The 14,800-nt window shown below is 47.7% G+C and overlaps 4 protein-coding genes across 4 annotated transcripts; 2 read left to right on the top strand and 2 right to left on the bottom strand.

Moving 5' to 3' along the window:
• Positions 1 to 62: 62 nt before the first annotated feature.
• On the bottom strand, positions 63 to 5,508 carry BJ212DRAFT_1483885 (uncharacterized protein; the record flags this gene model as incomplete). The annotated part of the gene is made up of 21 exons (XM_041340694.1): positions 63 to 194; positions 245 to 295; positions 346 to 702; positions 755 to 965; positions 1,016 to 1,087; positions 1,140 to 1,185; positions 1,235 to 1,523; positions 1,569 to 1,770; positions 1,820 to 1,867; positions 1,921 to 1,997; positions 2,047 to 2,067; positions 2,741 to 2,800; positions 2,854 to 3,000; positions 3,057 to 3,090; positions 3,146 to 3,398; positions 3,448 to 3,874; positions 3,925 to 4,407; positions 4,458 to 4,538; positions 4,587 to 4,715; positions 4,780 to 4,878; positions 4,927 to 5,508. The coding sequence occupies 21 exons, from the start codon at positions 5,506 to 5,508 to the stop codon at positions 63 to 65; spliced, it is 3,801 nt and encodes a 1,266-aa protein (XP_041189888.1).
• Positions 5,509 to 5,589: 81 nt separating this feature from the next.
• On the bottom strand, positions 5,590 to 6,394 carry BJ212DRAFT_1483884 (uncharacterized protein; the record flags this gene model as incomplete). Its single annotated transcript, XM_041340693.1, has 2 exons — positions 5,590 to 6,292; positions 6,342 to 6,394. The coding sequence occupies 2 exons, from the start codon at positions 6,392 to 6,394 to the stop codon at positions 5,590 to 5,592; spliced, it is 756 nt and encodes a 251-aa protein (XP_041189887.1).
• A 1,992-nt stretch (positions 6,395 to 8,386) lies between these two features.
• On the top strand, positions 8,387 to 9,640 carry BJ212DRAFT_562071 (ADP-ribosylation factor family-domain-containing protein). Its single transcript, XM_041343525.1, has 6 exons — positions 8,387 to 8,630; positions 8,684 to 8,794; positions 8,858 to 8,895; positions 8,953 to 9,098; positions 9,155 to 9,235; positions 9,290 to 9,640. Exons 1-6 carry the CDS (start codon positions 8,566 to 8,568, stop codon positions 9,434 to 9,436), a joined length of 588 nt encoding a protein of 195 aa, XP_041189886.1. The 5' UTR covers positions 8,387 to 8,565; the 3' UTR covers positions 9,437 to 9,640.
• Positions 9,641 to 12,084: 2,444 nt separating this feature from the next.
• On the top strand, positions 12,085 to 14,015 carry BJ212DRAFT_1483882 (Mycolic acid cyclopropane synthetase-domain-containing protein; the record flags this gene model as incomplete). The annotated part of the gene is made up of 11 exons (XM_041340692.1): positions 12,085 to 12,202; positions 12,258 to 12,417; positions 12,468 to 12,484; positions 12,536 to 12,594; positions 12,650 to 12,811; positions 12,866 to 13,075; positions 13,130 to 13,318; positions 13,374 to 13,495; positions 13,546 to 13,676; positions 13,736 to 13,938; positions 13,989 to 14,015. 11 exons carry the CDS (start codon positions 12,085 to 12,087, stop codon positions 14,013 to 14,015), a joined length of 1,398 nt encoding a protein of 465 aa, XP_041189885.1.
• Positions 14,016 to 14,800: the final 785 nt, after the last annotated feature.

The raw sequence follows: 14,800 nt of genomic DNA, 5'->3' as shown, positions 1-14,800 counted from the left end.
ACATAATATCTATCTAGAACTCGCTCAACCTATGTGCTCCCATGTTATGCTCCCGGACAGCATCACTCATCCTCAGGATGATCAACTGCCTCATATGCCTTGAGTATCTGGTCCTTCCTGAGCCACTTTTCTTCAGGAGTGAAGTACCAGCTCAGGAAAGCGAAAATGGAAATTGCGCCAAAGATAACGGTGGCCTTCCACGAAGGTCATTGGACGAACTGATGAGGACAACTGTAAGACTCACAAAATTGAATGTCTGAGCGTTCACAGGGAACTCAAATGGCGATATATCGACCTGGCGCCAACTGAGTTCGAGTCATGTGTCATCGAGTGAAAGTAACGCACCGCAAATACCAGTGCATTAAATAAGACAGCACAAACATAGAATGGCTTGGCGTATTTTCCCAGCTTGAAATGAGAGGACTGGAAACGATCGGGTGTCATCGTCAAGCGCAGCAAAGCGATAAGGCCATATGCCGCAATGGTCGGGACAGCCCCGGCTGAGACCAACGATGTGAATGCCACCTGACTGGGAATGATCGTACAGAGAAGAATGGCTGCAAAGATGTAGATGACGGTCACTGCATTGCGAGGTTGTCCTTTCGAGTCGACGGAGCCGATCCATCCGGACAATGGTAAAACCCCGTCTCTGGCGACCGCGAACACAAGGCGCGAGGACGCGACAATAGAAACAGTTGTGTTCTAGCAGGCCGGCTAATGAAAATCGGGACTACTTTAGCGAGGTAGCACACACCATGATCAGGCCGATGACCGCAATAATAGTCATAAAGATACTGGCTTTCCTTCCAAGAGCGAGCGCGTAGATCTGCACGAATGGCTGTGGCGCATCTAGGGCGAACACGGCGTCGAGGTCTGGTGTACAGAACAAAAACAGAATGGTCGTAATGAAGCCCAAAACACCTGTTGCAATTGCACTCCACAGAATCCCTTTGGCTGCAACCACACTGCGAGAAATCAAACAGAGACACCATTACGATATTGTCAAAAGCCATACCTAGCATTCTTGGTCTCCTCGGCGATGTGTCCTGAAGCATCAAAGCCAGTCAGGGTTCCCGCCGTGAATAACCTAAAATCATGTTAGATAATTGGCTGATCATTGAAATTATAATTCGACATACAAAGATAAGAGCCAGTTCCACCCAGGTGGGGCTCCTGTGCCGTTATCTGTCGTCAAATCAGCGTGACAAGGGCGTTGGCAGAGTGGACCTCTTACAGGTCATCGTGAAGACATCACTGGCGGACCGGAAACCGTAGGTATTCGAAACACCAATGGGCAACCAGATGAGACACAGGAAAAAGTCGAGCATCATGAGGCCGATGGAAAATTTGAAGACACCAGAATAAAATCTTGGCGGCAGGTAGTTGATAGCCACCGACAACAACAACATTCCTTCGGATATTGCCCATATTAGAGCCCGCCACTGGATATTGTCATTTCCGGCACCTCCAGGGAAGTCAATCTCCCAAACAGTAAGTTGAGAAACGATATAATTGGCTGTGGCCTATAAAATTGAGAATCAAGTCTATCGTCAGCTTAAATGACATACTTGGCAGTTGCTCGCGGTAAAGGTCATCCATGCAGTACATGCCCACCAGGCAACGAGGAAGCCGAAGAATCTGGCATGCTTTGGACCAGCACTTTCTGCAGCCCATATGTAAATAGAGCCGCTTAATGGTAACGCGGAACAGATCTCGGCGAGAACAGCAGCAGTGATAAACATGAAGACCATCGTAACAAGGTACATTGACCTGTGTTGGGATTAGAATGCACGAGTAAAACATAAATCAACGGACAAACCATATCGCGGCAGGTCCTCCCGCAAGGAGCCCGAGGAAGAGATAAGATCTATCGATCGGACGATGTCAATAATAGCAGAAGCGGTTGATGCAATTAGATACCTGACGCCTCCAATGAAGTTCAGGGCAACAAAACTTGCCGCAAAGCTCTCGATCAAGTGCCAGCTGCGATGTAATTGCTAAATCAGGTGAGATAGGATACCAATTGGGATACACATATAGTTTCACCTGTTTATAGCCGAGTTTTTCCTGAAATCATGAAAAAAATTGGAATTAGCACAAGATGCGTTACTCCTCGTAAGGAGTGTGAAAGAAAGGTGACACTGGGGGCTTCCCTACGCAGGTATGAGCGCTGTTCAGGTTCGAGCGGTATTATCTCAACCCCTACTGCAACTCAGAAGTCAGTGACAACCCAGACGTATCTGGGATGGTCAAAAACGGTTCTGAGTTGGTCAGCAGTAGGGATACCCGCAGCCGTCCAGTTTATCATCGACGTTACCGATTAATTCAGTGATGCCATACGCGTCATTTCCTGCAAGGTCATTCCCTTCTGTCGTTGAGGAGTGAATTACCAGCTGCAGGGCGTCCTGTGGTTGCAATAGATGCACTTTCACTATCACCAACAACATCGTCTGTCTTCTGTACTCCAATGCTGGAATGGTTGGACATCGTGTCAAGCGAACGGGAAGATAACGAGGGTAAAGGTACGAGTGGGATCAAGGCAGGATGGTATAAATACACTTGAATGATGAAGTTGTAACTCCGAAGCAAAATCACGCGGAAAAAATCTTTGATAAAGTGCATCAATTGTGATCTATAACTTCCGGCCGCCACGGACTGTCATGAATATTTATTGAATATTGAGATGCTGAGGAACCATAGTTGAACATCTGAGAAAGGGAGGGTGAATTCAGAGGCTTACGGGTTTGAGAGCTTTGATTAGGAGCCACTCCTCATTAGAAACATCAGCCTTGAAGGACGTCTAGACGTGGCTAATGTTAGCTCTGGAGTCGATAGCACCATGTGCAGTCAAACCTTGAGAACATCAATGCTCTGTCTTGTGATGTGACTGAAAAGTTCATCCTTTTCATCGAAGTGTCGACCAAACATTTTTCCTGATTCATACACAGCGTGTTCGATCTTCACAGCAACGCCACCACCAGATTGAGATTTCTTCACGATCTGCAGGGCCAGGTTCAAGGACAAGATATCAACACAGGATAGGACAAAAAACTTACATCGAATGATTTGTGGTTGATCTCCAACGACGTGCTTGTTACAGGACTATGAGCAGTAATACTTAGAAAGTCTGAAATGAAGGACTTACACCTTCCCAAGGTCAATAATTTCTTTCTTCTGTGTGCTCGGATCGACCGTGACAACACAAATCGGAGTGCCCACCCGAAGAGTCCCATCCAAGATGTCAACTCCCAAAATAATCGGATCACGTTTACAGAAGGCAGCTATAATTTTCAGTCTGCACGGCCACACCGCTTGTGGAGCCGCGTCTCGTCGCTTCGCCTCCATGATTTCGTTGTTATAGGCAGTGAAGGCGTCAAACAGATGGTAGATGATGTCAGCTGCATGGCGAGTCAGAACAATCACCGCACTAACAACGGAAACTAAAACCTTTGAACACTTTGATGCCCATTTCCTCAGCGAGCTTTTCCGTGTCCCTGTCAACCGGTACATCAAAACAAAGAATGACAGCGAGCTCCTTGGCCTTCTCTAGCATTGTGGCAGCGCGCATGACGTCTTTCTTGTGCACGGGACCGATATTAATCCCCGAAACAGGGATTTTGCTGACTTTCAAGAAGTCGAGCAACGCTTCGAGAGATCCTAACGTACTGGCTTGCACGCAAACTCCACGACCTGACTTGTCGACGGAGTTTAAAAGCGAGGTAAGGTCTGACATGACCTCGTCGAGCAAAACTTCCTCGTCATCGTCTGGCCCAACGACAAGGAGCCGTGAACCCGCAACAGCTTTATCAAGATCGGGAGCAACAAGCTTGACACCCAGTGCCGCCTTGACTTCTTTATGGTGAACATATGCTGACTATGAAAAGAATATAAGTTCCACCCTGAAAACACTCCGACAAAATGTACACTTGCCTTAATTCGCAGCTCGCGAAGCGGCTGAGGTGTTAACAATGCACGGACCTGAGTGACGATCGGGCCATTAAGACCACACACGATTATTTTGTCACCTTCACGTAGGATACCATTGGACAAAACAACATCAATTGTTGTGCCCAAGCCTTCTACTACCTTAACTTCGAGGACGGTACACTCTAGCTCTGAGAGGTACATCAAGCGATCGCTCATGCGTTGCTGGGTAAGATTGACCAATAGCATGATCATATCTGGAACGCCTTCCCCGGTGATGGCGGAGGTAGGTACCAGAGAAACATTGCGGGCAAAACTCTTGTTCTCGTAGTATAGGACTGCGTTTAACCCCTGTTCTGCAAAGGCGAGGATGGTCTTTTGTACGCGATCTTCGAATTCTCGTTGCACAGATCGTTTTTGCTTCGCAAGTGATTCTTGGAAGGCGCCGTCGGGTGTTTCTTTCCAGCCATATAATCGGTCAATCTACGAACAGAAATCGGAACCAAACACCAGAGAATATCAAGTAGATCCACCTTGTTAAGGGCCACGATGAACGGTGTTTTTTTGTCTCTCAATAGCCTTAACGACTCCAGCGTCTGTGGCTCAAGGCCGTGCTGGAATGGGCAATGAAAAGATATCTTTAGCAGAGAATTAGAGCGTACCATTATATCTACCACCAAAATCGCGATGTTGCACAGAGAACTTCCACGGCTACGCAAGTTGGTGAATGATTCGTGTCCAGGTGTATCGATAACCAACAATCCAGGGATTTTGTATTCTTGAGAGTTGTCCTGGTATCATTGTTCAGAACACAGGAACCATTAGAACAGTCAAGTGACCAGCCTTATTCATTACTGCAGTCTTCGTCTTTATTGCATCTAACGGGAAGTACGTGGCACCTATTTGCTGGGTAATGCCGCCTGCTTCGCCTTCTTGTACATTTGTTTGACGGATCTGAATGGATGAGCATGACAGATAAAGACATGCAAGAAAACAACGGACCTTATCCAAAAGTTTCGTTTTACCGGTATCAACATGTCCGAGAATACAACAGATAGGGCTGCGGAGGTTATCCTTGTTATCTTTACTTTGCACCGTAGTGGCAGCCGTATGTGTTTGTGCTGATCTCGCATGCGCCTTAGCTGTCCCTGCATCTGCCTTTTCTGTCTTTGAATCTGCTAGCGTTGTGTCGGGTGGATTCTGGTCGACGTGAACGCCAGTTTGGATTTCTGATTGTTCTGGTTGCATCTCCTCCGAGTCAAGACTTTCATCTGATTCATCTCCGCTACTTGCATCCCACTCATCCTTCACTCCGTCCAACTTAGCTTCCTCGGCAGCGGGTTCGACATGTGAAGGGGCGGAAGTCTCGAGGATGTCGTCTGGAGTTTCCGGTCTCGACTCAGGGGCAGGCGAAGCTGTGGCCTCCTTAGCAAGAGGACCCTTCTTCTTCCTATTACTAAACGCGACCTTCTTTGCAGGAATACTTGTCTGCTGTTGCAGCCCTTCAATCTGAACACCGGATGCCAGGAGCGCCTGCCGACGAAGCTCAGCGGCTGCCTTTTCTTCCTTCTGTTTCTTCGTCATGTATCGACCCTCCTTCTTGGCTAGCTCAAGCTTGGCCTGAAAAGGCCTGTAAGCAGATTACTTTTAGGTCTAGATGCTGGATCATGCCTTTTCCTTTTCCTTCTTCCGTTGTTTCTCCTCTTCTTTGCGCTTTGCCTCCTCTTCTGCTTGTCTCTCCTCCTCCTCTATACGTTTCCGTTCCTCCTCCTCTATTCTTCGCGCCTCTTCCTCCAGTCGCTTCTTCTCCTCCATCATAGCCTTCAGGGCACCGAGGCCGCCTTTGGCCTTCTTTGCAGGTGCGGAAGTTGGGGCAACGGCAGGAACGCCGTCCTCATCTTTCTTTCCTTTCTTCTTCTTTTTCTTCTTCTTTGGGTCCGTCTCACCTGCACCCGCCTCTTCGCCATCTTCGTCGTCCTCAAGTGCTGTAGCATTGGCGTTATTTGCAGGTGCGGGAGGTGGCGGAGTCGGGACAGCAGCGGGAGCGATGTCCTCATCTTTCTTCCCTTTCTTCTTTTTCTTCTTCTTCTTTGGATCCGACTCCCCAGCATCAGCTCCTTCACCGTCTTCTTCATCCTCGAGCACCGTAGCAGTGGTGTTATGTACGGGTGCGGGAGTTGGGGCGGCATCAGGAGCGACATCATCATCATTCTTCCCTTTCTTCTTTTTCTTCTTTGTCTTTTGGTCCGGCTCCGGGAACTCATCCTCAGCTTGCGCGGTTACGTAGACGGGCATGCGATCATCATCAGATTTCCCGATCTTGTCACTGATAGCGTTGTAGTTCTCCGCTGACACACCAGCAGTCTCCCTGAGACTTCGTCACTGGGGCAAATCGATATTAACTCCAATAGGCTCACCAATAGTCATCATCGTTCGCTTTTCCTTTCTTTCCTTTGTTTTTTGGCGGCATGGTTGATACGATCGCCAATCGCTTGTAGTAGAGGAGAATTTGGGTTGAGGGATAGACTTTGTCATCTAATCAGTGTAGGGAGCCTGCTTGTTGAACAAAACAGGCGCGTAATTCTCACGTTCGCCCAACGTCTCGCCTTCAATATTTTCGTCACAGCTGCTCCATAATTCCCCCAGCGACCTGCGCTTGTCTCCACTCGAGAATTCCAATAATGTAGACCATGGTGTATGACTCAAGTCTTGCAAAGGTCATCATCATTAATTTAGGGTCAATTCAGGTTACTACAGGTAAGATGTCAGGCTGCGTCTGCACATGCTGTCTCACAGAAAAACAATCCAGGCAGGAAGGCGATCTACTGAACTCGATCTTTTGGGTTCTCTTAATTCTCGAAGCCCACCAAGTTGTTCTTTGGCGAATATATGCCCTTGAATGAGCAAAAACATAGTTTAACATGTCCGTATTGTCATCAGCATCGAAATTCTCGCCATATGGATCCCCAATCCTTCCTTATCGCAGCGAGTTCTATGTCTGCTATTGACTACGCTATCCTCGTGGACGGGGAGGTTTGTCTTTATTGTCGGTGCGCGCAGCACCGATTCCGTTGGCCAAGCTTTTTACACGCACGATGCAAATATGGGTCATGTGGACTCTCGTACATGCCATGCAAAATTCCTGAATCAGCGATTTAGCGATTCATAACTGAGATGCTCGCCGGATCGTCGCCTCCTGCCAGTATTGTTGACGTGATTCGTCGATTTAGACTAGCGTTGCGCAGTGGCCGACGAGGATCAGCAACGCACGACTCTGCTGAGCAATGCAACGAATATCCTCGATGTCGATGCTTGAAAGCAGCAGTAATATAATTATCGCATCTGACAGATTGAAAACCTTCCTTAGTTTTTCATTGAGCTAACTTCATATGTATTGACTTTGACGCTAATCGAAAATCCTGCATGTGCCAGGACATCAGGACATTCTGTGGGACATTTGTCGAGAACATGTTAAGGAGACCTTGTAAGTAATATTGATATCAACCTTCGTAGATTAATGCTGATACATACCACTACATTCTTCTAGTAGACTTCTATGACACGAGTCAGCCCGCAATGAAATACTCAACCAATAATTGATCTACTGAGCTGTATTTCTTCGCGCTTGCCTCAGCCTAAGCTCAAGGCTGTTTGCGATATCTATGATGTTCCATGTGAGCTCAATTGTTCGTTTCTTCTGTTACATTGCAGACTCCGCTGCATGCTGTCATTTATGTAATAATTTATTTCGTGGCTCTCCATCTCCAAGGTCACGCTCCGCGTAAATAAAGCCTTCTGCATCACAGCAAGCCATCTGCGGACGATCTTTCCGAAGATCTTCAGAGGCCTTGGGAGTGAAACAACCACTCTCCAGACGCTCGGTGCAGTCTCCAAAGACCCGGTGCGGTCTCCAAACACTTGGTACGTGTCCTAATTTTTTCGGGTGCATAAAGTTGCGTTCCAGCTACTCGGTTGTTGTGCTTCCCGCATGGTATGCAATTCGTGTGAATTTCGTGAGGTTTTGTGTGAGCTCCTTGGTCTTTGCAGAGCTCCACATGCTCACGGAGAGACTGACATGCACGTTATGGAGGTGGGTGCAGTGCACTGTGTCTGTGTCAGCTCATTTTCTAATGAGCGGATTGCGCCCGTGCTTACAGAAGTTCTCAGTGTTGCTGAATTACCTCTATAGATTCTCGACTCGCGATGACCCTAGCTCCATCAGTCGTGGCTATGACTCGGTGTGAGTGTCGCCTGACACGCAGCATGTCCATTGTGAACTATAGTATATGTCTGAGTGCGTCAAGTGACACGTCTCTCAACCTTATGCAATATCAAAGACAGCGAACGCCAACGAGATCACCTTGCAATGGTAGTTGAACTTTGAACATTTTGGGGTTTCGATCAATCCGGACGAATAACTTGTGTATCTATGCAAATCAATATAGTACATTACGATTATCTGCTCCGCGATGCTGCGACGGGCTCGGGAAAATTCCCTAATTCAATAAAAAAAGCGGTTGATACTACCGTAGAGTCCCAAAACGGTTCTGTATTGATTGATTGTATTTGCCAGCCAGTCTGAGGATCTGACGAAGTGTCACTCTTTGCTCCGACGACCAGTCAAAGTATTACACCTTCACCATGGGCCTACTCACGATCATTCGTAAAAGCAGGCAAAAAGAACGGGAGATGAGAATTCTCTTCCTGTACGCTATCCGCAGCTCTCCGAGTTTATCCTTCCCACTCAACCACCGCCCAGAGGACTGGATAATGCTGGTAAGACGACCATCCTAAAGAAGATCAATGGGGAAGACATATCCAGCGTGAGCCCCACGCTTGATTTCAATATCAAGACGTTCATTCACAGAAAGTGAGCCTGGTAACTCAACTTGGATTTTGTCTGCGACTGAGAGGAATCTTCTCTGTTTGATCGGCGTGATGCCACGCGTCACAGATACACTCTCAACATTTGTTAGTGAACAAACCCCCCTTATGCTTTTCTTGTGACGGAAATATCTTTGCTATCAGGGGATGTAGGCGGACAACGAACTCTTCGACCATACTGGCGCAACTACTTTGAACAAACAGATGGCATTGTTTGGGTGGTCGATTCAGGGGACAGAATGAGAATGCAGGACTGCAGAGAAGAGCTACACAATCTTCTTCTCGAAGACGTAACATATGTTCCTTACGCTGGTTGCTGACAGCAACTGACCAAATTGTGTGCTAGCGGTTATCTGGCGCTTCTCTGCTTGTCTTCGCGAACAAACAAGATATACATGGCTCGATGTCAGATCTTGAAATCAGCGAGGTCAGCTTCCTTACCATTCAGAGAGTCTCGAGTGATGCTGATGAGTTCATCCAGGCACTGGATCTACCTGGGATCAAATCTCACAACTGGAAGATCTGGTCGTGCAGTGCAGTTACTGGTCTTAATCTGATCCAAGGCCTCGACTGGGTCGTTGAAGATGTAGCCCACAGGCTTTACTACAGCTCGACTAGTTTCGCGTAATGTTTTTCCCATCTCGCGCACACGAAAATCTGGAACATCTGCTTGTGAATGCCCTTCTTTCACTGAGACGCATCGACCATGTCGATTTCGCGCCGCATGACGGTCTAGGTTTCATTTCCGCAGCATGCAACCGAAACTGCAACCTCATTCTTTAGACGGCCCGCATTCTTTCCTTCCAGAGAAGGAGCGGGGGCGTCGGGCGATCGACTTACCAACATGTTACGGCCTGCCCGTATGGGTATAACCTTGAGTGAAAAGCAAGAATTCGTGCTATTTACTTGAAGTTGTCTCCAGCAACAGTCGTTTCGATTCCTGAAAATCCAGTGGGCCAAAGAACTTTACATATCCACTGCTCAGTCTTTACTCGTTGGCGCCCACAGCGCATACTTTGGGCAGAAGGTAACTGCACACGTAAAATTTGACAGGGAGACAGGCCTTCATGATCAACGCTTCAGGATTAGTGTATGAGATTCGAGGGTGCGTACTCTCAGTGGTTACCGAACCTTGAGATTGTCGAGGCATCTTCACTGGTAAGACTCAAAATGTCAGTGCGGTTGCGGATAAACCAACATTCCGAGTCGGCAGAATGACGCAGATCACCTGTGGTCCTACATCAGGGTACCGTCCAATCACCTACTACGTTTACCCACACCCATCCCCACCCCATTGCATAGCTTTAGGCGGAAATTCTCTTTTCCTGAATCAGACTAGCTATAGTAGAAATTCACGTTGTGCATTACGCACTTATGAACGATAATCCGATTATCATGAAACAACTATTATCGTCATATCAGCTCGGATCAGCCGGTGCATAATCGTGCCTTGGTAAGAACCAAGAGTATTCATATAGAGCTTTTTGCGAGATACACGGACAAACTTGAGCGAACTTGAGGTAGCATTACGAGAACGTAGCGCCGACGAGCGCTCGATAAATTCGGTTCTGAAATTCAGTGTGTAGGGATATTCCGAGTGTAAAGACTGATAACTAGACTAGGACGAATCTACCCGAGTGGAAATTCTGAGAAGACCAGACATGTATCAAGAATATTGCCGGAGTTCTTGATGATCATTTGGCGATGTGCCCCGTGCTCGGTTCAGGGGCAACCTGGGCAGTGTGCAAGCACATTAAAAACACGAGGGATCATCTCTTATAGAACATGAAAAACCTGACGGATGATCAATTTAGGCAGGAGTTGGTATCGAGGTCAGGGAGGGGCAGGGCTAGGGTCACGGTGATCCATTGAGTTGTAATGGCGATGATCGCACTCCGTAGCCCTGTGGCGGGCTGCATGTGCGGCAAGCCGGTCAAAGACATGACGTTCAACGCAGAGCAATGCATAAGACGCTGGGCTAAGATGTTTCACTTTACTGTATTCAATAAATGACCCTAGGCGACATACTAAGCTTTGGTTAGCACCAAAGTTTAAGCTTTCCGAGCCCCCGGGGAAAGCCGGATCACGGTGAGCTGCGCGGTTGCTGCTCACCGAGCGCGGAACAAAGCGATAACTGACCTGCTGACCTCAACTAAGCTGTGCACTAAGGGCACTCGTGGATTCCTAACGAAACATCATTATACACCATGGAGACATTCTAACAGGGATATATGACCTCCCTGACCGAGGGTCACGAGTGACTATAGTCGGCGAACTGAATGGGTGGTGGAGCAAACAAGGATCAAACCCGATAAGGCGTCGATGGAATGGAATGAAGAGAGAAGGAGCGTGTTTGCGAGAGCACAGGGTAGCAAACATTGGAAAACATTTTAGTCCGTTTGAAGGAACGGCGTACGATCAAGATAAAGTATCTGGGATGATCGGCGTCTCGTGCGAAGGCCGGCTTGTGTGACTAGAGTGGGTCACGGTTTCGTAGAGGAAGGTGGAGACTGCGACTCGATTGTGTGCCTTTCGCGGTCAGGACAATTGAATCACAATGCCGCGTCACAGTACTGAGTTCAGATTATTGTTCTGCAAAACTGATGTTTCATTATTGGTCCCAGTGTTACAAGGGATATAGATTAAAGTCTTGGGTGAGACTTGAAACCAAGTTGTACGTTTGAATAGTTCTTTGTTTGAGTCGCGTACTTACGGCACCACGTGACGAGTCAACCTTTCAGAGTTTTGTTGAGCTGGCGTCTGACCCTGGCCGTATGGCAGTGACAGTGTTGCAACAAGGCCATACGACACGGAGTCAATTAAAAGGACAGAGGCACGGAACGGCGTGGGGAGGGAGGAGTGGACTGTGGGAGCCACGTGTCGCTTGCAGTTGACCGTGGATTAGCTTTTACCTGTCGCAAACTTCCGGTCTTCCGGGGGGGTCTTCTTTATTGTTTTACGCAAGTCTGTCACACACCCTTCGCGGAGTCAATAGCCATCCAGCAACGGATCTATATTCTCGTCAAGTTTTACTCCGTCAAAATTACTAGATCTCGATCCTAGACTTGCCAAGTTCCCATTCCAAACTATGCACTGTGTTCTATTTTTGCCGGTCTCAGTCCACGATTTCCTTCAACCGACACCATGACAAGGTCCTCCGTGGGTCCAACGTATAAAAGGGAGGAGGACAAGGCCCATTGCTTTCCTCCACAGCTGCACTGTACCTTCGATCTTCCCTTTCATCAGGCAGTCTATCATATACTTTTCTTTATAAAAATGTTGAATGCAGCGACCTCTTCCGCTTTGACATTCTCGTCAACTCCAAATTTCTATCGTTCCCCTTCGTCACTATCTATTGTTCTTCCAAATCCAAAATCTATTATCCTAAGTTATGGTGAGTCAATCATACATAGTTCTAACATGTCTCGTCTGACATATATCCTACTTAGCGCGGAGCTCGGTGCTTGCCGTCATGGAGAAAGCGATCACTCGCGGACACTTGACAGTCGCCGATTCTGAAGGTGTCCATCACTTCGGAACTCGTTCAAAAGGTTGTAACGATGTCTACCTCAAAGTCGTGAACAGCGACTTCTGGATGCGTATCTTGTTGTACGTCACCTTCAGCTCCTTAGTGTATCCGGATGCTAATAATACTCTAGCTCTCAAGATCTGGGCTGTAAGTTAATCCTACGCCATATCTCTTGAATAACAATTGAACTTTGTATAGTCAGTGAAGCCTATATGATGGGTGACGTCGAAGTCGACAGCCTGAAGGGTATCATGGACGTAAGTCGTGTCAACTGCTTTACTGCGGCTACGTATGAATTCTTTTTTCCAATAGCTTTGGCTGGACAATGAGTCTGGAATGGACAGTTTGACCTCGGCTGTGTCACGGGTAACTTCGGCAATCTCCGCACTATCAAATGCATTTCTCGGCCAGACGCGCTCGAAAGCACGCTTGAATGCCATCGCTAGCTACGATCAGTCAAATGAGCTGTTCAAGGTAATGAAATGTGTTTTCACGGCAATATTACGATCTCACAAGACTTTACCTCAGGCCTTCCTGAGTCAGGAGATGATGTACTCTTGCGCCCTATGGACCGAAGCCGAAGGGGGTGTTCGTGGAGACTTGATCTCTGGTCCCACACCCGGGGACTTGGAAGCTGCCCAGCTCCGTAAAATTCGTTATGTCCTCACCACCGCCAAAGTCAAGCCAGGTGACCGAATCCTAGAATTTGGCTCTGGATGGGGCGGTATGGCTATCGAGGTCGGTTGCATCATAAATCCTTGTGCTGCTATCCCTCATCTTCATCTGTTTCAGGCTGCTCGCACTTTTGGCTGCGAAGTTGACACTTTGACCTTGTCAAAGGAACAAAAGGCTCTTGCTGAGGAACGCGTTAAGGCGGCTGGCCTGCAAGATGTCATTCGTGTTCATCTCATGGACTACCGCGAGATCCCTCCTTCTTTCGAAAAGGCCTTTGACGCATTTATCAGCATCGAGATGCTTGAGGTACGCAATCAGTTACTAGTGGTGGCATAGTGATGATTTACGCTCGACCATGTAGCACGTGGGCTCCAAGTACTACCACGATTACTTCAGACTTGTCGACTTTGCTCTGAAGTCCAGCAATGCAACAGCTGTGGTTAGCGCATCGACATTCCCGGAATCGCGATACTCTGGCTATCAGTACGTTGTTTGCATTTCTAATTTTCCACTTTGCTCACCCAAAGATTTAGGCCTGAGGATTTCATGCGCAAGTACATGTGGCCTAACTCCTGCCTCCCCAGTGCCACGGCACTCATTACCGCCGCAAACACCGGTTCAGAAGGGCGCTTCACCCTCGAGGGTGTCGAAAATCACGCAGCTCGTCAGTGCTTTTTTTGCTCCACATGGCGTTCTTAACCATTAAGCCTTGTGTACGTGTAGACTACCCGCGGACACTGCGCGAATGGGGACGTCGTCTTGACGCCAATGTCAGGCAAGACTTGATTGTCAGAGACTACCCTAGTCTAAAAGACAAGGCCGAATTCGATGCTTTCCGGCGCAAATGGCAATACCTGTTTGCGTATGCGGGCGCCGGTTTTGCCAAAGGTTACATCACCTGCCATATGCTTACTTTCACCCGTCCCGTAAGTTGTTGTCATTTTTTTCTTGGCCCATTCCCTAATTCCATTCATAGAATGACTGCCCCGCAACATGCGATTGATATTAAAGTGCATCATTGCCCGCGTTCTGAATCAGGGATTCGACTGCGGGAATAATACTAGAAAAGGATCTCATACAGATCGGTGCCTTTGCACATAGAGTCTCGTGCACATTATTACTTTATTCTTCCGATTATTGTGCTGATTATCTCGTGCTTATCTATTCCGCTCAACTGCGCACAATTTCGTTCTACTCTACTACTGTATCAATACGTTGCATAGGTCCGCGACTTTATATCGTTACTTTGCATCCATACACGCGTTACTACCTGTCTTTTATTTACGTACGGGAATATTATTGCTCTATGATCCGCTACCCTTGGTTTGACAACTTGACTTCGCCGCTGCTGCAAGGAACTTGTTCCGAGCAAGACCCCAGTGGTCAAAGAGCTTCCTATTGGTCGCCGGCAACCTTCGGCTTTGACGCCCCTGAAGGCTGCCAGCGACGGACCACTACATGACACTCGAGGTGAGAAAGATCTCATCCTACATGACTATAAACTCCGCTTCCTCTCGCATCCGCAAAATTGAAGTTCTATCGTCTAACTTTCGATCACGACCTGAAGAAGACCATTGGCAGAGGTGTGAACATTTCGCACTTGCACCATCTATTGCCGATGTCGGTTTGTCACATTGTCATGTCAAAAACTTCTTCTCTACAATGCCGTCATAGACGCGACGGTGATTGCCACAGCTCCTGAGACATAAAATAGAATTTCTCGACAGGCACGACGGAAATCGCCATCGAATATTGAGCGTTTGCTGCTGTGTACGTATAGCGGCATCT

This window comes from Suillus subaureus (assembly GCF_016647635.1).
Source record: "Suillus subaureus strain MN1 chromosome Unknown BJ212scaffold_30, whole genome shotgun sequence".
Taxonomy (NCBI): Eukaryota; Fungi; Basidiomycota; class Agaricomycetes; order Boletales; family Suillaceae; genus Suillus; species Suillus subaureus.
This window is presented reverse-complemented; position numbering and strand designations above follow the sequence as displayed.

What these genes read in the sequence shown, in the direction of transcription:
- BJ212DRAFT_562071 (XM_041343525.1), top strand. Translation starts at nt 8,566, where the DNA reads ATGGGCCTACTCACGATCATTCGTAAAAGCAGGCAAAAAGAACGGGAG. An exon ending in GAGATGAGAATTCTCTTCCT is followed by an intron (nt 8,631 to 8,683) that starts GTACGCTATCCG and finishes ACCACCGCCCAG; the next exon opens with AGGACTGGATAATGCTGGTA. An exon ending in CAGATCTTGAAATCAGCGAG is followed by an intron (nt 9,236 to 9,289) that starts GTCAGCTTCCTT and finishes GAGTTCATCCAG; the next exon opens with GCACTGGATCTACCTGGGAT.